Below are 23035 nucleotides of genomic sequence, written 5' to 3' on the forward strand. Positions count from 1 at the left end.
TTCTTAAATTTCACTTTCTCTACTTGTCCAACAGTGGCCAGTTTGTAATGTTTATATAGTTATTCACTGTGCCTTAAATTTTTATACTTTACTTATGCAAACTATAAAATTTCCCAGAAATGCATTAAATGGTTTTGTCTTATTTTTAAGCCTCTTTCACTTTTCCTTCCTTTTCAACTCTTTTTATAATTACCATTTCCTTTGGATCATAGTTCATGGTATTTTGCCCTCTTCTAATCTTTCTTCTCATAAACAAACTAAACACAGGACAGTATAATTGAGAATCTTTACAGTGAGTTAATTTCTCTAACAAAATCCTTAATGAAATGGGGTTAAGTTTTGTACAATGTAACCCTGGTACTGGTTAATAAAGCTAGACAGATTTTTAAAAATACAATAGTGTTTTTAGTTGAAATATTAACTTGAATACTTTTTATTGAAACATCCTAAAAAGAAACATCACGTCCAAAGACTTCTAACCCAGAAATGAAATGGCTCTCTTCTAATGAATGGGTAAGTTTATAATCTCTGATACACTTAATGCTTTAGAAGACTCAAGGTTAAGTGACCACATATAAATAAATTATCCCTCAAATATGCAAATTCTTAATGTCTAATGTCAGAAATATCCCATGAAAACTTCATTTCTGAAGATGATATAGGTTTAAAGTGGACTCCTACCTTTACCAAATCACACTTGCTTTATTTGAGCTAAGTGGAACCAGAATTTACTACCTCCTAAAACATTTCATCCTATTGCTTTCCAACTACTGCAAACAAAATTCCAATAACCAGAACATTTGCTGTGTTCTATAGGCATATAAAGTATTTTATTTAGGCCATTTCTAAGCATCCAGCTTGAAAGGTTTTGCATGCAGCATTCAAGTTTATCTTAATGAACACAGTCTAGTCTTTGAGAGATCATGTATCATCAAGGTCTGCAGAGTTTTCATTGTCATTTGCAACAAGGGCTTCTCTGTTCTCATAAGTCCAGAAGCCATTCAGATCGATTAGAATGGTGGTGACTGTGTCTCCTTGATTACTGTTGATTAAATCCTGAAGAGAGATTTTCAAAGGATCCTTTGGTTTAACCATGTCAAAGATTTCATCCTGTGAGAGAGAAAAAAATACAATGAAACCTGGTACCTGATGAACTTAATTTCTTTCATACAGTGATGTGAAATTCAAGGCTGGCACTTGACCTCATGTAAAATTTTTTGTTCTAGTTTTTTTCTTTTCCATTTAACACACAGACAACTCCTTTTCCCTACACACAATCAAATTTTTACTGGAAGATTCCTTAGGTATGTGGCATCTATCTCTCATCTTAAGAGAGAAAGAAACTGAGGCTTGGAGTTTCATCTGATCCAAGCTATATAGCTAATTAGTGGTAAAACTAATGCAGTGTTCTTTGAATACATGATAAGTATCTTATACTTTTCTGTTGTCTTCTAATTGTTGGTAAAGCAAGGTCTTGATTTAAGTGCAAACTCAGCTCAAACTAAAAACTTAAATGCTTCCAGAGCCAAGATAATGACAACGCTTCATTTCCAATAGTGATGTCAACGTTTTATACTCTGGATCTAAGAGTATAGATCCAGAGGGATGGTGGTGGGTGAGGGACATTCAGTATCAAGGAATTCCAGAATGACCATGAAATTGTGCTAAAAGTTACTGGAATAGATGGAAAAATCTCTTCTATATTATGAGGTATACTATATGAATATTTACAAGGAATTAGGTGCACGTTTTCTAATCTTTTTGCAGGAAAATTACTCAGGATTTAGTAGCATTTAAAGAGGGAGATTACATTTTAAGAAGATTAGAAGAATTCAGGTAAATGAAATCTATGAGCTTTTAATCTTGTGTGTTTGTGAAACGTGCCTTTCTAGGTTAGTGGCAATTTAAAATTACTAATTCTTAGATTGTCTGTTGCATAGTTTCAGATTTGTCTCATTTATTATTATTATTGTTTTATACTTAATTAAAACTGGATGTGTTATTTTATTATTTACTTAGCCTGAATTTGAATCTGTACTAGATACTGAATGTTTTTCATAGCTGGTAAAGTCTACAAAAATGCTAAGTAGCAGCACGTGTTTCAAATAGTGGTAGTTTTCATATTGTAAGACTGATGTCTCTGTAATAGTATCAAAGCAAGCAAGACCTTTGAAGTAGCAGATTTAAAAAGTGTCCAAACCTAAATATAGTTGATTCTTGAACAATATGGACTTGAAATGGATGGGTCCACTTAGACATAGATATTTTTGATAAATACAGTATACAGTAAATGCATTTTCTTTTCCTTACGATTTTCTCAATATTTTTTCCCTAGTTTCATTTTTAAAAATATATAAAACATGTAATATATAAAATATGTGTTAACTGTTTATGTTATTGTTTATGTGAGGCTTCCAGTCAAAAGTAGGCTATTAAGTTCCAGGGAGTCAAAAGTTATAGGTGGGGGAGAGGGGGGCGCCTGGGTGGCTCAGTTGGTTAAGCATCTGACTCTTGATTTCAGCTCAGGTCATGATCTCACGGTTCTGTGGGATCGAGTCTTGCATCGGGCTCTGTTGACAGCGTGGAGCCTGCTTGGGATTGTCTCCCTCTCTTTGCCTCTCCCCTGCTTGCACACACACTCTCTTTCTCTCTCAAAATAAATAAACATTTTTAAAAAAGTTATACGTGGATTTCCAACTGCTTGGGTGAGCAGGGAGGGTTATTGCCCCTAGCTCCTGTGTTGTTCAAGGGTCAACTACAGTTACCAAGTTAAAAATTCATTTTAACTTGGAATAGGCTGCCAAAGAATACAGGTTATATGGATTCTCTTAATTTTCAAACAAATGAATGAATGCTTCCGATGAAAATACAGACTGACATGCTAAAATCATTAACTATACAAATCATTAGTCCAAGTGTGGTTTCAGTTACTAATGATTTAAATATAGGTTCAGAACAAGTAACAGCAAATACTTGATTTCATTCACTTCATAGTTCATAAGTTTCTTTCATATAAAATTTCATTTAATATAGGTGATTATCTGTATTACATATATTAAAAGAAAAGGTAGAGGAGCCTGGCTGGCTCAGTTAGTAGAGCATGCAACTCCTGGTCATGACTTCAAGCTCTATGTGGGTGTAGAGCTTACTGAAAAGGAAAGAAAAGGTAACCTTGACATCTTGAAATGAAACCGGATCTTGTCCATGGATTTTCATTAGTTCCTGTATGGCCTGTATGGATAGAAATAAGTCAGTAAATAAAAAATGCTCAACAGCCCCCTTCCTGTCCCATGGCCCCTTTCTAGTTCCACTTCCTTTCCTATCAGACCACAAGCCTTATCATTTCAACCACTCTTGCCAATATTCTCAACTTCCTTGACCTTGCTTCACATCCAGTCGGCCAAACTTAAACAATTTCAGTGTAACTACCAACCTTTCAAGATACATAACGTTGCTATTGAGAATTCCAGAAAAAAAGTCTATAAGACTACAGATTATTGCTACCATATAGGAATGGTCTCCAACCTCAGATCGGCCTTTACATGGCCTAGCAATTAATCTGTGATGCCTGATCCACTCATTTTCCAGGAATGCTGTTCATACCCTCACCGTTCTTTTTTTTTAAATTTTTTAATGTTTATTTTTGAGAGAGAGCGTGGGAGCAGGAAAGGGGAAGAGAAAGAGGTAGACAGAATCCGAAGCAGGTTCCGGGATCTGAGCTGTCAGCACAGAGCCTGACACGGGGCTTGAACCCACAAACCGTGAGATCATGACCTGAGCTGAAGTCGGCCACTTAACCTACTGAGCCACCTAGGCGCCCCATACCCTCACCATTCTTTTAATTTTTTTTTTTTTTCAACGTTTTTTATTTATTTTTGGGACAGAGAGAGACAGAGCATGAACGGGGGAGGGGCAGAGAGAGAGGGAGACACAGAATCGGAAACAGGCTCCAGGCTCCGAGCCATCAGCCCAGAGCCTGACGCGGGGCTCGAACTCACGGACCGCGAGATCGTGACCTGGCTGAAGTCGGACGCTTAACCGAATGCGCCACCCAGGCGCCCCCCCTCACCATTCTTTAAGACACCCAATACGCCACCTCTGCCTCCCACCCTATACTTTGCCTTCTACTTGACAGAAAAAAATGTAAGCAAAACTCCCTCAAACTTTTTTATAACCTTTAAGAACAACAACAACAAAAAACCCTAACTAAAGAAACTACTGTGATCCAGTTGGACTAATAAATATTTTAGGTGAGAGTCATTCACTGGAAAATTCTTGGTAATTAGTCAAATAAATACGTTGCAGGTGCTTACTCAGTATGTGGTGCCACTGGTATCAGTGTGTGCACAGGGCATCTCTTTGAAGTAGATGAGAATCTTTAAGTACACCCCCAGCTACTAGAGGGGTAGACCTGGAGGTATGATCTAGAGTGCAACATCTAGGCCCACTTTATAACTGGAATATTGACGTACAAAGACTTTATGAACAGCTTAGGACTGCAGGACTCAGTACCAATAAATAATTACCTTAGCCCACACAACCAAGCCTAAATACTTTGATAAAATAAATGAGAGCAAGCAGGAGGGGCAGAGGGAGAGAGAAAGAATCTTAAGCACACAGCTCGATTTTGCGACTGTGGAATCATGACCTGAGCTGAAATCAAGAATCGGACACTAAGCGAATGAGCCACCCAGGCACCCCAATATAAAATATTTGACAAAATTTAGTATTATAAGAATGTTATAAAGAAATCTTTATGAAAAAGAGTTGAGGGTTTAATTTCCAAAAGATACATTTACTTTGTTTTCCTAAAATTGAATCTTCATTGAATAGGTCTGCCTAAAGTGGGAGATCCCTATGATGAGCTGGTATTATATTCTTATATTAGCCATTGACTCAGTTTCTAAAAAATGTATACTAATACTGCAATTGTAATTTATCCTAATATTTGCAGTCATTACGACCTAGGAAATCATAATGGAAGTTTTAGAGAATTTAACATGAAACTAAGAAATATATAGTACGAAACTCAGAAACCAAATAGTTATTTTTAAAATATCCAAAATTTTTAAATGGCAAAGAGAAAGCCTCTGGAGAAAAATGGTTTATGAGAAAGATGTGAAAATGTCATTTTTATCATTTAAAAAAAGCCATTTCTTCCTACTGTTATCTTAACCATATAAAAATCACTTAGTCTTCTAAGGTAATGGAATGAAATACTACTATACAAAATTATCCTACCAAATGGAAAAGTTACCAAATTTAGGAATGATTTGTCTTAAAAGGGCAGACATTCCTACTTTTATACCTTGTGCATCTGAAGGCTTATCAGATAAGATACAATTAAATTTCCCTTCAGAACTCATCATGTTATTCCCTGAGTCCACCTAAGGTGCAATATAAGTACTTCAGCAATAATGTTTTCATGCTGAAATGTGGCACACAATTCTAGCCAGTTTTAAATTTATTATTATTCTTATTTTTAAGTTACTTTCTTTTTGTTTATTAGAGAGTGCACGTGTGACACAGGGGTGAGGGGCAGAGGGAGAGAGAGAATCCCAAGCAGGCTCTGGGCTGACAGCATAGAACCTGACGTGGGGCTGAATCCCATGAGTCTGGGATCATGACCTGAGCCGAAATCAAGAGTCAGATGCCCAACTGACTGAGTCACCCAGGCGCCCCTAGCCAGTTCTAAAATTATTTTAAATATGATAATAAGGGGCGCTTGGGTGGCTCAGTCAGTTAAGCGTCCAACTTCAGCTCAGGTCATGATCCTACAGTCTGTGAGTGTGAGCCCCATGTCGGGCTCTGTGCTGACAGCTTGGAGCCTGGAGCCTGCTTCGGATTCTGTGTCTCTCTCTGCTCCTCCCCTGCTTATGTTCTGTCTGTATCTCTCTCTCAAAAATAAATATTAAAAATACATACATACAAAAATAAGTTTTTTTTTCACAGCATAGCATTTAAAAGAATCTACTACTGGGGCGCCTGGGAGGCTCAGTCGGTTGGGCGTCTGACTTCGGCTCCGGTCATGACCTCACCATCCATGAGTTCAAGCCCCACATCAGGCTCTATGCTGACAGCTCAGAGCCTGGAGACCGCCTTGGATTCTGTGTCTCCCTCTCTCTCTGGCCCTCCCCTGTTCATGCTCCGTCTCTCTCTGTCTCAAAAAAATAAACATTTAAAAAAATAAGTAAATAAAAAATAAAAGAATCTACTACTACCAAAGTCTGCAAAAGTTCTACCTTTTCTGAACTGTTTAATTGAAGCTTCTGTAGGATTTTACACATTAGTTTTTGATCACCAAAGCAACGAATTCCTCATGCATATATGTATCTCCATGTCCAGTATAACCCCTGACATATTTGCACTTTTTTAGTGTTCTACAACTAATCAAATCACCTTTTAGTCAATGTAAATAGGAAAAAAAAAAAAAACTAAAAGCAGACTTGATTTGCTTCTAACATCTATTAGTAAACGTTTTGTTAAATGAGACTTACCCTGAAGAAGTAATTAAGTGAAAAGACATTCAGATATCCTTTGTTCTCAATATCAAGTAATTTGAAAATATACTGCAGAGCTGCAGGTTCTTTTCGATTCTCTAACGCAAGAACAAAGTCCAGGTAGGTCTTATAGTCCTACAGAAAAGAAAAGGATGTTCATTAGAAGCCTTATTTGGAATTAACTTTTCAAGAGAGTATCTAATGAATTGAAGCCATTTTACAATCAAAGATGGCAATTTTTTTTAATATGAAATGAGACATCCACTTGTATATTTAATATTGGTTTCTAGGGATTCTACTTAGCAGTTAATCTGTCTTGGGAATAGTCTGGGGGACACAGCTCATTTTCTTATGAGAGATTTGCTGCTTTAAGGAGTAATTTTCTTTGATTATGCCTTTGAAATGGACAGGACAGTGACCAAGCTATTGTACAATGCCACTAAATTAGTATCTTCATTTCAATGTGGTCAGTTTTGGCGGGGGGGGCGGGGGGGGGGAGTTTATCTGGAATGAATAGAATAGTATATTTAAGTAATTACTTTGAAATACTGTTTAAACATTTTAAAATCAGATGATTTCCAGTAAGAAGCCATCTTAAGACTACCAGACATTCTACTTTAACTGAAACTGTTCTCCTGCAAAGAAATGGAAAAAAGCACAAATAAAAGCTAGAATGACATAAGGAGAACAGAAAGCTTTCGCTACAAAAAAGGCATATTCAGATTACTTTTGCATGGTGAAAAGAACACTTGAGAGATTCTCACTTAGAAAAAAAATTTATATTCTTGGAAAATGCTTTTTTATGCTAACATTAAGAATTCCTTTTCGCATAAATTGCAATATAAAGAGCTAAAGAGATGCAGCCTCATCATGGTCTAACTCCGTTCACAGTTGAAGCCTCTGGTTTACTTTATTCACCAGAAGTCATTAGAATAGTACAAGCTCCTCACTCTTGAGTGCAGACAGCCGTAGGAGTCACAAAGCAGAGTTTCTGCACCTTTCCCTCGTTTTCCTGTGCCACTGGCTATCAATTGTGTTATTCAGAAAACTGCTATTAAAGCTAAATGATAAAACCTAAAACCCCAATTCTCTTCTGACAATATGACCATTTCTTAACTGTCATTCGTTTGACAATTTATCAGATCCCTAACATGTGTTTTTAACAGCAAGGATGGTGATTTTAAAACGCTAGAGGGGCACCCGGGTGGCTCAGTCAGTTAAGTGTCTGACTCGGTTTCAGCTCAGGTCGTGATCTCACATTTCATGAGTTGGAGCCCCACAGTGGGCTCTGTGCCGACAGTGTGGAGCCTGCTTGGGATTCTCTCCCCTCTTACCCTGCCCTTCCCCCGTGCACTCTCACTCTCTCTCAAAATAAATAAACAAAAAACATAAAATACTAGTTAGAATTTCCTAAAGTATTTTGCATTGTTGTGATAAAAGGACAGGTGCATGTTAATTGTTAGGTACTAACATAGCCACTTACAGAAAATAATACAACCTGATTCTTAGATTTAAACCATGGCATCTGTGGTACTATACCTGACCTGGTAATTTAAAGAATGAATCATCTATATGAAAACAGTCGATAGGATTTGCCTATTTTTGAGATTTTTTTTTGTTTTCTCACTAGTCCATACTCTTCAGGGGAGGTGGGCAGAGGATAGGCTAAATGGGTGATGGGTATTAAGGAGGACACGTGTTGTGATGAGCACTGGGTGTTATATAAGTGATGAATCACTAAATTCTACTCCTTAAACTAATATTACACAGTATGTTAACTAACTAGAATTTAAATAAAAACTTGAAACATTAAAAAAAAGACGATAATGAAATGAAAATATTAAAATTTTGTATTTGTCCTGAGTCCATATTTAAAGTGAACTTGCCTTAAGATCAAAGTCTCCAAAACTCAAACAATTTGATTAGTTTGGACTTTTTAAGATAGATGTAAAAATAATACTGTATCACATCAAGAAAAGGGTTTGTGGGAATTGCGGGAGCCTAAATTTTTAAAACTTATCAGAGATTTAAACTACTACCATTTCTCCATCATAAGTGAGACACTCCTGGAAAACACGATCTAAGAAGACATTGGTCATGGTTGCTGTTCCATAGCGGGAGAGTTCTTCTTTACTGAGCATGCCATTGTGATCCTTATCAAGATTCAAATACTGGCCTTGGGAACAAAAGTTATAAAAAGACATGACAAAAGTAAAATTCTAATTAGAATACAAAAGAATAAACACAAAAAGTTCTTTCTATTGGCTAATACTTTAATTTTCAAACTATATTAGGGTAGTGCCCTAAGATCAACTATCCCTGGACTCTATCATACCAGCCCTTAAGCTAGAACCAGTCAAAGAAAACCCATCATGAAGGCCATGGCCTTTGGGCCATTCCACATCATTATTTGTTTTCAGTTTGCAGGCGTTTAAAACTTTCCTAGGTGTTGAAATTAGAGAGAGATAGGGGTCAATAAAAAGCACTGAAATGTTAGTATTTGAAAGCAGAGATCAAGGATGCCAAAATGAATCAGAAGACCACCCAAGAGAATAGTGTAGCAGACTAATGAAATTAAAGGAAATAAGCAAACAGTCCCTAGAACACCTGCCTCTGGATACTGACAGCAGTGGCATTTTAATCACAATGCAAGATAATAGCTGATGTTCATAAAGATGCTCCTGAGTCATTAAGAAAGGGTCAAATTACATTCTGTATGTTCTATTAAAGAGCAAGAAAATGACAAGTAAATTTTAGTAATTTATAATACTAGCTCTTAAGGTAATTAGAATACTTTGATCCTAAGCTAAATTAGCCTATGTATAAAACTGTTCTTTGAACGCCAACTAACTGAGGAAAGGATAACTCAAATTTTAGCATTATGATAGGAACCATACCATAAACCCTTAAGGCAGAAGGTGCAGAAAACCAATTAGTTTCTTGACTCTCTTTGGACAGTTCCTCATCCCTTAACTAAATAAACACAGAGACATGATTAGAAGACAGTAACTGTCAAGTGTGATATAATTAAGTATTTTAAAAACATATTTACCTCCAATAAATCATCTAGGAAGCTGCATGCTAAAATATCTTGAATTTTAATCTTCCCTTTAAAGAACAAACACAATTTCATTTAAAAAAAATAGAGGAACTCAATTTTATAAAGGTATTTTAGAAGAGTAATCACACAATTGGTATTTTAAAGTTTCATATTTTACATCAAAAAGAACCAATTCTCCGTATATTACATAACAGGAAGAGCAAGTATCAGAATAACTGTTTTTTAGAACTGGAAGGAGCCACTGATTAACCAATTCATACACCATTTTAGAGGTTAGGTGACATGCCCAGTGTCACACAGCTGGTAATAGTTGGTGCAAATAAATCATAAAAGATATTTATATATTAAGGGCAATGACATGTTAGAAAAATAAATGACATCTTCATGACTTCTCTGCTTATTAAGATTTAGAATAATATCCTTATAATATCTAAGATAAGATTTTCTTTTACCTGTTCTTAGAGGGTCTAAAAAGAAGAAGAACTTCCTAACTGCTGTACAAACATAAAAGGAGTAAAAAGACTTTTCCAGCCCATCTAATTGTGGCAAAGTAGGGATAAGTTCCAATATGTAGTTTTCTAAGTCCTGAAAGAATAAAACAAATCAAAATGTTAAATCAAAGTGTTAAATGTCTAATCTTGTTTCTTCATTAGATACTGGAATATTGAATTTCAGTCCTAAAAATCATTCAGCATTAATAGTACATTAACTATATAAGTGGTAAAACTTAAATAATTAAACTACTTAAATTAGTTATATAACTATGTGAGTGGTAAACATATTAAATTGTGTTTCTACAAATTTATTTTTTATTTCAATTTTAACATATTTTTGAGTAATACATTCTACAAAATTCCAAATTCAAAAGGAACAAAAAGTATTCATTGAAAGTCTTGTCTATTTCCTCTTCCCAGAGGTAACCTATATCAGCTTCTGATGCATCTTTCCAAAATAACTTACGCACATACAAACCAATACATATATATGTGTATTTCTCTTTCTCTTAAAAAATTTTTTTAATGTTTATTTATTTTTGAGAGAGAGAGAGAGAGAGAGAGAGAGAGAGACCGACCATGAGCAAGCAAGGGGCAAGGAGAGAAGGAGACACAGAATCCGAAGCAGGCTCCAGGCTCTGAGCTCTCAGCACAGAGCCCAACATGGGGCTCGAATTCACAAGCCTTTGAGCTGTGAGACCATGACCTGAAGTTGGCTGCTTAACTAACTGAACCACCCAGGAGCCCCTCTCTTTCTCTTTTTATGAAGGATATAGCAGCAAACTATGCAAATTCTTCTGTATCTTGCTTTTATCACTTAACAACATACTTTGTAGTCATTCAATCCTGGCTCTCAAAGAGCTTCTTGCTTTTATTTTTTAAATTTTTGTATTTAAATTTTTAAAAAAATATTTATTTTTGAGAGAGGGAGAAAGATAAAGAGAGAGAGAGAGAGAGAGAGAGAGAGCAAGGGGGACAGGGGCAAAGAGAGAGGGAGGCACAGAATCTGAAGCAGGCTCCAAGCTGTGAGCTGTGAGCACAGGGCCTGATGTGGGGCTTGAACTCACAAACCATGAGATTATGACAGCTATAGCTATTAAAAGAGCTATAAAAAATGAGCTATAGGCTCTTTTTAGAAGTTGGAGAAAAAAAGTTGGAGGAAAAGAATCTAAAAAGGAATTCTTGTGGTCAATATACATTTTAAAAGTTTTTTGGGGGAAACACATTTGCAAAAACAAAAACAATATAAGAATCACCTGTAACGCAACAAGTGATAACTACTGTTAACATTTTGGTGTCTACAGTAATTATTAAAATAGGTTAATACTTACAGATTCCCGAAGGTACCCTTGTCCAGCAACATCATATAAACTGAGTCCTATTCTTGTTTGATGAAGCCAAACTGACAATACATAAGAAGATGAAATGTAATTTTAAGATCTGTCCTTTAGCATATATTTGGATAAAAGGAGATAAACAGCTAGATTAGGGGGACAAATCCAAACTCTACAAACATTTCTCACACATATATTACTCCAAAATTGTTTGCAACAAAATATACCATATAATTAATGGCAGATGTCAACACGTCTACCCTGCCTAAAGTGACAATAAAGTTCATGCCCTTGAGAATATTGTTCTACATCCATTAAACTTGGTGTTTCACCAAAAAGGGACAGCAATTGTAATGTTATGTCTTCAATGAAGGTGCCATTTATTCTACCGAAGTTATTACTGTGACTAAGTATTAGTTAAAAATCATACATCTAGAACTTCACAGATCTTTATGGAACTTAATAGGAATCATAACTCCAGGTTGTTTAATAAAAACTCCTAGAATGTGATGCTACAATTTTGAATTTGAAACTATCCTCAGGCAACTCAACCTACAATACAGCTGACCCTTGAACAACATGGGTCTGAACTGTGTGGGCCCACTTATACATGGATTTTTTTTTCAATAAATACAGTATAGTACTATAAATGTACTTTCTCTTCCTTATGTGTTTTTTTTTTTTTTCCAAGTAGGCTTCATGCCCAGTGCAGAGCCCAATGCAGGGCCCAATGCAGGGCTTGAACTCACGACCCTGAGATCAAGACCTGAACTGAGATCAAGAGTTGGAGACTGAACTGACTGAGCCACCCAGGCACCCCTTTTTTTTTAAGTAATCTCTACAAACAACATGGGGCTTGAACGTACAACCCTGAGATCAAGAGTTATACACTCCACTAACTGAGCTAGCCAGGTGCCCCACCTTACAATTTTCTTAATAACATTCTTTTCTCTGGTTTACTTTATTGTAAGAATACAGTATGTAATACATATAACATATATAATATGGGTTAATCAACTGTTTATATTATTGGAAAAGCTTCCAGTCAATAACAAGCTTTTAACAGGTCAGTTTTGGGGGAGTCAAAACTTATACTCATTTTGACTACATGGGAGGTCAGTACCCCAACCCTTGTGTTGTTCAAGAGTCAACTGTACATTGGTGAAATAGAATTACCAGTGAATTAAAATAATTTAAATCACCATACATTAAAACTCTTGGTTTAGCCTTTAATATATAGTATATATGTATGTATGTATTTAATTTATTTAGAAAAAGAGAGCATACAAGTGGGGGAGAGGGGCAGAGGGAGAGAGAGAGAATCTCAAGCAGGCTCTACACTCAGTGCAGAGCCCAACGAGGGGCTTAATCCCATGACCTTGGGATCACGACTTGAGCCAAAATGAAGAGTTGGATACTTAACCAACTGAGCCACCCAGGCACCCCTAATATTTTTTAGTTAGTATCTTTAGGATACATGTTTTTGTTTTGTTTATAATAATGAACCCAAATTTATGGTAAGAAATCTCAGCTCTAGTAAATTCCAGGAGAGAAATGGAGTAATAAGAAAACTAATCTGGGTCAAATTCTGCTATTCAGACTTACTAAGAGAGTTGTTTCACATGGAAGGGATACTATAAAAGCATGTACCAAAAACTCTTTGATTCCCAGAGGAATTTAAGCACAATGAAAATGAAATCACCTTTCCTCATGACATAATTGAAGAATTGCATAATAGAAATTCTTCCGTAAGAGTCTGTATGAAGGAGTTTAGCAAAGACTTTTGCTGTAAAAAACTGCCTAAGGAAAGGAAATAAAGATTAAAATCATCTGCCAACATAATATTAAAATGACTTCTATATTGAATTAGTTAACAACAACATGAATCCAAAGAATTAAAAATCAAAATGAAAAAAATCAAAGTGAGAATCGTAGTTCAAAACTTAAAATATTAAGTCATACATCTTTGTATTTTATCATCCTAAGAATGAAAGCCCATACTGTTGTAAATAAATGTACTATATATATGTAGTTGCATGGTATGTAAATACTCCATATTATAAAGTATTATTTCTTTTAATAACTTCATACCAATAGAATTTTGACTAATTTTATTAAACTTGATTAATAACTCAAATAGACTCAAATTGTCACCCCACTGGCTTATACTTTCATTAACATTTATTTGAGGCATTTAAAATGTTTAACGTACTCCTTTGTTAGTTATACTATTCTTACTTGCACTTTGGTCCAGCTTTTTCACCAACTTTCAAAAAATTTTCATAATTAATCATTGCTTCCTCTCCAATCATAGGTGGTGTTTGGTGCTTATCCAGCAAAAACCACAAGTTCTTAGAAGAATTGCAGAAATGAAGATGTTACAGTTAACAAAACAAAATTTAACATTGGTTAAATGTGTTATTTCCATTAAAATGGTAGCCTGATAGAAATTTAGTATTAAGATGAATCTTATCCCCTATTACCCTTTTGATTACTAAGAACATAATACAAATAGCTAGCATTTATTGAATGCTTAAGTTTAAAGTTTTCTTATACAGCACTTCCTTAATCCATATAACTATGTGACATAGACACTGTTATCTCTACTTTATAAATGAGATTTGGAACACAGAAATGTTAAGTCCACTGTCCAAGATCACAGAGCCTGGCTAGGATGTGAACCCCCCCAGTTTGACCCCATACTTGTGGCTCTCAACTTTGGCCTTGTTAGAATCACCTAGGGACTTTATTTATTTATTTATTTTTCAATATATGAAGTTTATTGTCAAATTGGTTTCCACCTAGGGACTTTAAAAAACAAAACTATTTTGGGGAGAACTGTGCCCAGGCAAGTTCTGCAGCTGACTTTGACAGGAACCATTGCTCCAGGGCCTTCACCCACTCTGCAGCAGTGATTCCATTAAGAAACCCCAAGATCCTGTATGACTTTAGTACAAATACAAAATAGCTAACATCCAAAGCAACCTTTTATTCTATGCTTACCTGTAATTCTTCATTATCTAATAGTTCTCTGCTTTTCCTCTGCAGAAAGACAGCTCTGGATTCCTCTCTTAATTTTTGTAGTAAGACTTCATCTTCAGCTGGCAGCTAAAAATACACTAGAGTTAATTTCTCTACACCTAAATTCTAGGATTTACATAGTTTTGGATTATGTAAAATATATTTGGCCTCATAAAATAGTACATAAATTAAGTACACATCCTCAAATTACTTTTTGTATCTCAATTTTTCTTCAAGTTATTCATTTTAAAAGTTCATTTAGGGGCACCTGGGTGGCCCAGTCAGTTCTAAGTGTCCAACTTTGGCTCAGGTCATAATCTCACGGTTCGTTGAGTTCGAGCCCTGCATCAGACTCTCTGCTGTCAGTGCAGAGCCCATTTCAGATCCTCTGTCCCTACCTCTCTATGCCCCTCCCCTGCTTCAATGCACACACACACTCTCTCTCTCAAACATAAATAGACATTTAAAAAAAAGATCCACAGAGAATTCAATGATCAGCAAGACCATATCCCTGCCTAGAAAGAACTAATGGTCTAGCCCAAGTTTCATTTTATATTCTCAGAGTGCTCTTTCCACTATAACCTTAGACTGACAGAATGAAATTAGGACTAACTGAAGATAAACCGCCTTAGCAGAGTATGACTTCTGAGCCTGGATGATCTTACTCCTTGGAAATGGTCAAGCCAGTGTCTATTATGTTCCCCTCCAAGTAGAGGGTGTGCCCACTGGAGTGATTTCCATAAACAGGGCTTAAAAATGACTCATTCCAATTTGACTTCAAACAATTTGCTTCAAGGATTTCTTCTTCCATATCTCTGCCCCATTAAATGTGGCTAAGTAACCATAATCCAAATTAGCCACGATTTCCACCTTTCATTTCCAAGAATTAAGATGCCCTCCCTCCCATGAAAAGGAAGAAGTATTGGGAAGTAAGGCTGGGGCTGAAACTCTGACTGTGCTCCAGTGGCTAGTCAACCAGCTAATCTGCCAAGGAGAGAAGTGGTGACCAAAGATAAAGATACTAGGTTCTCCAAGGCTGTGGAAAGACAGAGAGAGAAGAAACAACAAAAAGAACATCCCACAAATCCGCATCTGCAGACAGGAAACCATCTGAGATCTGGAAGAGGTCACAGAAGGAAGAAACAGAAATGGGACATAGGGGTTTCCCTCAGGAACCACAATGGCAAGCCAAAGGTTAGTACTGGAAATACAGGAAAATGGACTCCCGGGTTCAGAAATGGGATCATATCAACATCTAAGGGCTGTTCCTGGGTTAGTAAGATACTATTTCATAATCCTGATTAAATGAAATCATGAATATAAAAAATGCTCTGAAGTACACTGGCACTCAATAAATGTCAATTCCCTTCCTGTGCCCCCAGACTACTGAAAATTTTCAGTTGTCTAGTGGACTGTTTAAGAAATTATGAAATACAAAAAGCAGAAGTATGTATGATATCATCCCATTTTTACTAAACACATACATGTACACAGAAGTATGTAGAAGAATTCATGCAAAAATACTTATATCTCTGCAATGTTATGGGAAAATATCAGCTGTATTTTCTCTTTCCCATGACAAATGTGGCTTAGTTATATAATTTTTTAAAAGATTTTATTTTTAAGTAATTTCTACACCTGACGTGGGGCTCAAACTCATGACCCCAAGATCAAGATTTGAATGCTCTACCAATTGAGCAAGCCAGGCACCCCTAGTCATATAATTCTTAAAAGACTGCCAAACAGTATTATAAAAAGGTTTCCAATAAAAATGGTTTACTTGGAAAAAGTTTTTTTTTTAATATGAAATTTATTGTCAAATTGGTTTCCATACAACACCCAGTGCTCCTTCCAACAGGTGCCCTCCTCAATGCCCATTACCCACCCCACCCTTCTTCCCACCCCCCCATCAACCTTCAGTTTATTCTCAGTTTTTAAGAGTTTCTTATGGTTTGGCTCCCTCCCGCTCTTTTTTTTTTCCTTCCCCTCCCCCATGGTCTTCTGTTAAGTTTCTCAGGATCCACATAGGAGTGAGAAAACACATGGTATCTGTCTTTCTCTGTATGACTTATTTCACTTAGCATAACACTCTCCAATTCCATCCACGTTGCTACAAAAGGCCATATTTCATTCTTTCTTATTGCCAAGTAGTATTCCATTGTATACACAAACCACAATTTCTTTATCCATTCATCAGTTGATGGACTTTTAGGCTCTTTCCATAATTTGGCTATTGTTAACGTGCTGCTATAAACATTGGGGTACAAGTGCCCCTATGCATCAGCACTCCTGTATCCCTTGGGTAAATTCTTAGCAGTGCTATTGCTGGGTCATAGGGTAGAACTATTTTTAATTTTTTGAGGAATGTCCACACTGTTTTACTTGGAAAAAGTTTGTACTTGAAGAATATCTGGATAATTCACTTATATTAATACATTGCTCCTACTTTCTTTGTAAATATTGTTATAATTGAGTTTAGAAGGTAACAGGTTTAAGAGACATTCTGCTAAAATTCCACAGTTAACTTTTCTACAGTGGTCACATTTTACATAATACTAAATAGGTCTTATTCCTTCAACTTCAGCTCTAAGTAGCTTTCTTAAGGTCTTACTGTTTACTATAATCTTTATCAAAGACTTCACGGTTTTGGCATGAGGAAACATAATTGAGTCTAACTTTTCAAGTTTTCCATTTTAATCTATTTTTCAGTTCAACCTTGAGCAAAATGTATTATACCTTAGAACACGAGTAAAAGACAAAAGTTAAAAATGGTGATCAGCCAAGTAAACCTAAGTCTTATAAAAAGACAACATAATCCAACAGAATACCTACCACAAATATCCATAGGAAAATGAGGAATAAAAAGCCAGTAACCCAAAAAAAGGGGGGCAAGTAACAACTTTGTGTTCTTATACCAATTTATATCAAGCCCTGAGATTTATCAATTCCAAAACAATAAGATCAACTACAATGAAAGACTATATAAAATTTTAAATATAATCCTGTATTTATAGAAAATAAAAGATGCTGATCCCATTTTAAAAATTACATTTCACTTATAAACTCTGTAAGACATTTGCTTAGATACCACTTACCCTGTAATAAAACCGGGGAATGGTCTTATAGAATTCATTTGTGTTTTTCCTATCTCCTTTCCATTCTGAGTAGTATTTGGTAAATAAATCCATTTCTTCATCTTTTAATTCTTGTTCACTTTTTTTTTCTGGTAACAAAATAGATTAAAAGGGAAAAGCACTTTTGGAATAAGTATTTTTTACCATAGGGTAATTACAGTGCAAAAAAGACATTGAAAATTGTGCTTAGATACTGAACATCTATATTAATTTTCTGAAAACAGGAAGAATCACTATCTTCCACTGAGAAAGCCTCCCCTGCAACTTTAACCATATCTCAGCTGCTCCTTTCACTTCTTTTTATCACTATACTTGTCTCTTCCTCAAGTCACTGCCTCCCTTACAGACTTCTGGCATGTTCATGATTCATTCCATCAAAAGTACTTACTGAGCACCTACTACGTATAGAGCACTATTAGACACTGGGGCTAGAGCAGTAAGAAAACAGTCCTGGACCTCATATGAGTTTCAGCTTGCAATCACTGTTCCTCTACCTAATGCAAACCCCGTCCATTTGAGCTCAGACCTCAGGATGCTATTACCCACCAAACCACCTGCAGCTGGCCTATAGCCATCGTATTTAGTCAGTCTGCCACAGTTTGTTGACCATAGCAACTGGTGCAGTGTTCTTCACCTCAATGTCTTGCATTAATCATCAAGGAAGGATAACGTTTATGATAGTAACCATGACACCTCAACTCTGAAGAGGGGGTCACCTCTGTCACTCAGTTCCATGGCAAGACCACAGATCTTATCTGCTCCTAAATATACTAACCTTAAATAAAATCTTAAACTCTCATATACCCTCAGATAACTTTTCTCTCCTTCTGGTTATTCAAAACCTCACTGTCATCATACCTACACTTCAGCCTCACTGAAATCTTCAATTCTGGGGTCTATTTTCTCAATAGTTTACTTTCCTCCTCCTCTTCCTCTTTCCACTTCCTTCCAACATGCCTATAGTTGTTCCCCTAAACCTCTCTTATGCCTGCATTTCTGCCACATGTGCCATGTTAATTCCTAACCTTGGACCACACTGTCGATTCTCTTATTTTCTGGCCATTTTTGTTACTCTTTCTTCCTCATTTCAACTTTTGTAGTGTGACTTCTAAGTCCCAAGTGTATGTCACTAACACAGACACTGCTCTTGAACTCTAAACTCATACATTCAAAACAAAATATTTTCATCCTCACACTCCAACATACCTAATAATTTCCCATTCCTCACCTCACCACTCTTCTCCTAATTCCATGTTTCTATCCCAGTTAATGGTATTCATCCAGTCACCCAAGCCCAAACCCCTAGAGTCATTTTCATTATTTCACTCATTCTTTTTTCACTCAACTATTCTAGGGACACACAAATATATGTGTGAGTGGACACATGCACATGTGTCCATACATACACACAACACTTTCAACAGTGTCTGGGAAAGCTTCATGGAGGTGAAACTGGGCAAAAAACTGAAGAAGGCAAGGATGCAGGCTATCCAGATATCATGGGAGAAGGGCATACCAGGCAAGGAAATAGCCAGTGCCAAGGCCCTAAGATAGAGGAGTGTGCCTGGTGTGTCCAGGGAAGAGGGAGGCAGTGAGTGTGGCTGTAGCAGAGTGGGCCAGAGGAAACGTAGATGAGGGAAGGCAGATTAATGGGAGGCAAGGCCACTAGCTCATTGGTGAGGGAGAGAGCCACCAGAAACAATTAGGAGGCTAATGCAGTAATCCAGGTGACAGATGGTGGAGGCCTGGATCATGGTGGCTGCAATGGAGGCAGTTAGGAGTAAATATTCTAGATATATTTTCTTTTTAGTCCCAGGATTTGCAAACACACTGGATGTGGATATCAGAGAAAAAGAGCAATTGAACATATGTCTACAGATTTTGACCTGAGCAGATGGGGTGGCCAATATCAAAAAGGTGGAAAGCTACCAGTGAGCAAGTTAGAAAGGAAAGCAGGAGTTCAGTCTTGGATAAATTAAGATTAAGATACCTATTACAGGGGTGCTTGGGTGGCTCAGTTGGTTGAGCATCCGACTCTTGATTTCAGCGTAGGTCATGACCCCAGGGTCATGGATCAAACCCCACTCCTCACTGAGCATGCAGCCTGCTTAAGATTCTCTCTCTCTCTCTCTCTCTCTCTCTCTCTCTCCCTCCCTCCCTCCCTCCCTCCCTCTTTCTCCCTCTGCCTCTCTCCTGGCTTGCGCACGTGCTCGCTCGCTCTCTCAAAAAAAAAAAAAAAAAAAGATTCCTATTAAAACCAAGTGGCCATGTCAAGTAGGCAATTAGATATATGAGTCTGGCATTTGGGAAGTGGAAATACACATTTAGGAGACAAAAGCAAATATACAGTATTTAAAGCCTTAAAAATAATGGTTAATTTCACCATGAAGGTAAGAGTAGATAGAGAATAGAATAGAAGCTGACCAAGGACTTAGCTTTGGGCACTCTGATGGTAAATTGCTGGGGAGAAGAAAACAAAGATTGAGAAGGGATGACTGGTGAGGTGAGAAGAAAACTAAGGGAGTGTGTCTCCCAGAAACCAAGAAGAGAAAAGTATGCTTAGGACAAGAGTGAACTACTATATCCCTGGCAGGTCAAGGAAAGTGACGACTAAAAACTGACCACTGGAACAACACAGAGATCACTAATGATCTTGACAAGCAGGAATTACAGTACAGATTTAATCCACAGGTGTTTTTTTTTTTTTAAAGTTATTTATTTTTGACAGAGAGAGAGAGAGAGAGAGAGAGACAGAGCATAAGTGGGGGAGGGTCAGACAGAGGGAGACACAGAATCTGAAGCAGGCTCCAGGCTCCAGGCTCCGAGCTGTCAGCACAGAGCCCAATGTGGGGCTCGAACTCACGGATGGCGAGATCATGACCCGAGCCGAAGTCAGACGCCCAACCGACTGAGCCACCCAGGCGCCCCATAATCAACAGTTCTTTTAACAAGCAATAATATAAGGTGAACAGGGAAATGAGGCATAGCTAAGAGGTAGAAGTTTAAGACAAGAACATTTCTTAAGGTGAGAGAAATACCACCATGTTTAAATACTGATAGGAATGACTGAGAAAGAAAACCTGGTGCAGGAGACAGAGACAACTGCAGGAGTACACCTTTGAATAGGTAAAAATGGGATCTAGCACACCACTGAAGGAAACAGCCTTAAATAGAAGCTGTACAACCTAAATGATTTACTTATTATTTTATTTATCTCTCCCAACACTAAAGCTTAAGTTCTACAAGGACTTTTTTTAATCTGTTTTGTTTACTGCTATAGCCTAGAACAGTACTTGGCACATAACAAGCATGCAATGGGGTGGGCTTAAGAGTGAAGCAGAGGGGACGCCCTGGTGCCCCAGTGGGTTGGGCGTCTGACTCAGGTCATGATCTCACAGCTTGTGAGTTTGAGCCCCCACGTCGGGCTCTGTGCTGACAGCTCAAAGCCTGGAGTCTGCTTCAGATTCTGTGTCTCCCTCTCTCTCTGACCCTCCCCTGCTCACACTGTGTGTCTATCTCTCAAAAATAAATAAACATTAAAAAAAAAAAAAAAGCAAAGCAGAGAATGGGGCACGTGGGTGGCTCAGTCGGTTAGGCCTCTGACTTTGGCTCAGGTCATTGTCTTGTGGTTCATGAGTTTGAACCCCACATTGGGCTCTGTGCTGACAGTTAGGGGCATGGAGCCTGCTTCGGAATCTGTGTCTCTCTCTCTCTGCCCGCCCCCTGCTCGCACTCTGTGTGTCACCCTCTCTCTCAAAAAATAAATAAATGTTATAAAAAATTCAAAAAAGAAAAGAGTGACGAGAATGTACAAATACATGTAACTTTTCCTATAAACGGCACAGAAAAATGTAGCAAAAACTGGAAGGAGATGTGAGAAGAAATGTTTTTCCAGGGCGCCTGGGTGGCTCAGTTGGTTAAGCGTCTGACTTCGGCTCGGGTCATGATCTCGCGGCCCATGAGTTCGAGCCCCACATCAGGCTCTGTGCTGACAGCTCAGAGCCTGGAGCCTGCCTAAGATTCTGTCTCCCTCTCTATCTGCCCCTACCCTGCTCATGCTCTATCTCTCAAAAATAAAATAAATGTTAAAAAAAAATATTTTTCTTACATGGAGCATATTATAACATGTTTGTCAGTTGATGGAAATGATCCAGTAAAGAAGGAAAATCTGATAATAGCTGAGAGAGAAGATGAGAGTGAATAAAAGAAAGGGAGCATGATCTAATGTTGGAGTGGAGGAATTGTCTCAAATAGGAGCAGGGACAATTAGTTCATTTTAACAGTAAAGGCAGAGTGTATGGGCATCTATGGTGAGGAAAGGGCTGATAGAAATGGTAAGTGGGAACAGGTGAGCTCCGACTTTCTCAAATACATACACAAGTTCATCAACTGAAAATAAAGAGTAGGTAGGGTATACTGGAGAACTGGATGTCTGGAAGATGAGAACTGCCAGAACCGAGTGTAAGGAAATAAGGAATATGTGTAAATAAATGACTGAAACACTTCCTTTAGGTTCGTGGACATGAATTAAAAGTGAGACCATTCACCACGGTTTCGTTTTTCTCCAGCCACTTTGGGCTACCCTGAAGGCACGTGTGAAATAGGAAAGATAGTTTTAACCAGGTTGGTTAACAGGCAAGCGTGAAGGTGAAGGGAAGGGATAAGGGAAAAATATATTATGAAATCTAAAATGTATAAGGAGGGAAGTAAAAAAAAGTGTGATAATAAAAAGACAAAAGATCAATGGATTATAGGTTATAGTAGGATTAAAGAGTTGTTGGGACTGGGATTCTCAATTATTCCTCAAAAGCCTAGGTCACAGCCACGTAAGTTGGTGCTAAGGTAGCTCCTCATTCCGCAACTCCTTTTCCTGAGAAGTGGGGATCAAACCTTTCAGTAACCCTAAATCACAGTCCAACTGCCTTTATCGAGAGAGCTTCCATAGAAGCGTAAAGTGCGGCTCCCAGTAGCTGCTTCTCCCGCATCTCCCGCATCTTCAGGAATTTAGGGCCTGGCTATCTCTGCGAGCAGCCCCTCCCAAACTCACTGTTAGTACCGGTGCTGGGCGTCGCTAATCGCCGGCGAAGAATTTCTTTCCAGTCCATGGCTGACTCCCGCGCAGAAGCTCCTGCATTTGCTGTTTACTAACCGCTCCACCCCCTACCAGCTCAGACAGCAATCACCGCCCAACCCCGTAAAGGTCAGGAATACTCAGTCGCCATGTTGGACATGGGCGGAAGTCGGCTGAAGAGGCGAACAAACGATTATTGCCACTGCGGCGAATACGGCTAATCACGTTACCAGCGGGCAACACGGACTTGAAAGAGACGTTAAAAACAATCCTCTGCAAGTCTGCACCCAACTTCACCAAGTCCAATTTGAAAGGTTCAGGATAAGGAAGCCCCACGTTGTTATTTAACTTGGGGCTTAGGCGCGTATGGGCCACGTGACTAAGGAGTCCTTAAGCGTTTCCGGCCCGGGGATGGGGCGG

At 37.7% G+C, this 23035-nt stretch overlaps 1 protein-coding gene across 3 annotated transcripts; it reads right to left on the bottom strand.

Moving 5' to 3' along the window:
- Window positions 1-808: 808 nt before the first annotated feature.
- PPP2R3C (protein phosphatase 2 regulatory subunit B''gamma) lies at window positions 809-22906 on the bottom strand. 3 transcript variants are annotated; one of them, XM_019426165.2, is made up of 13 exons: window positions 22601-22906; window positions 17506-17633; window positions 14393-14497; window positions 13628-13740; window positions 13092-13189; window positions 11387-11457; window positions 10014-10146; window positions 9553-9608; window positions 9398-9473; window positions 8540-8676; window positions 6498-6635; window positions 3172-3231; window positions 809-1110 (listed from the first exon to the last, which is right to left on the bottom strand). In XM_019426165.2, the coding sequence occupies exons 1-13, from the start codon at window positions 22647-22649 to the stop codon at window positions 922-924; spliced, it is 1353 nt and encodes a 450-aa protein (XP_019281710.1). In that variant the 5' UTR covers window positions 22650-22906; the 3' UTR covers window positions 809-921. The 3 variants fall into 3 exon arrangements, with proteins under 3 accessions (XP_019281710.1, XP_019281709.1, XP_019281712.1); XM_019426164.2 differs by having other exon boundaries at window positions 22592-22903; XM_019426167.2 differs by lacking the exon at window positions 17506-17633 and having other exon boundaries at window positions 22592-22702.
- Between the last annotated feature and the right edge of the window lie 129 nt (window positions 22907-23035).

Source organism: Panthera pardus, unplaced genomic scaffold (assembly GCF_024362965.1).
Source record: "Panthera pardus isolate Hobbes unplaced genomic scaffold, ASM2436296v1 HiC_scaffold_24, whole genome shotgun sequence".
NCBI lineage: Eukaryota > Metazoa > Chordata > Mammalia > Carnivora > Felidae > Panthera > Panthera pardus.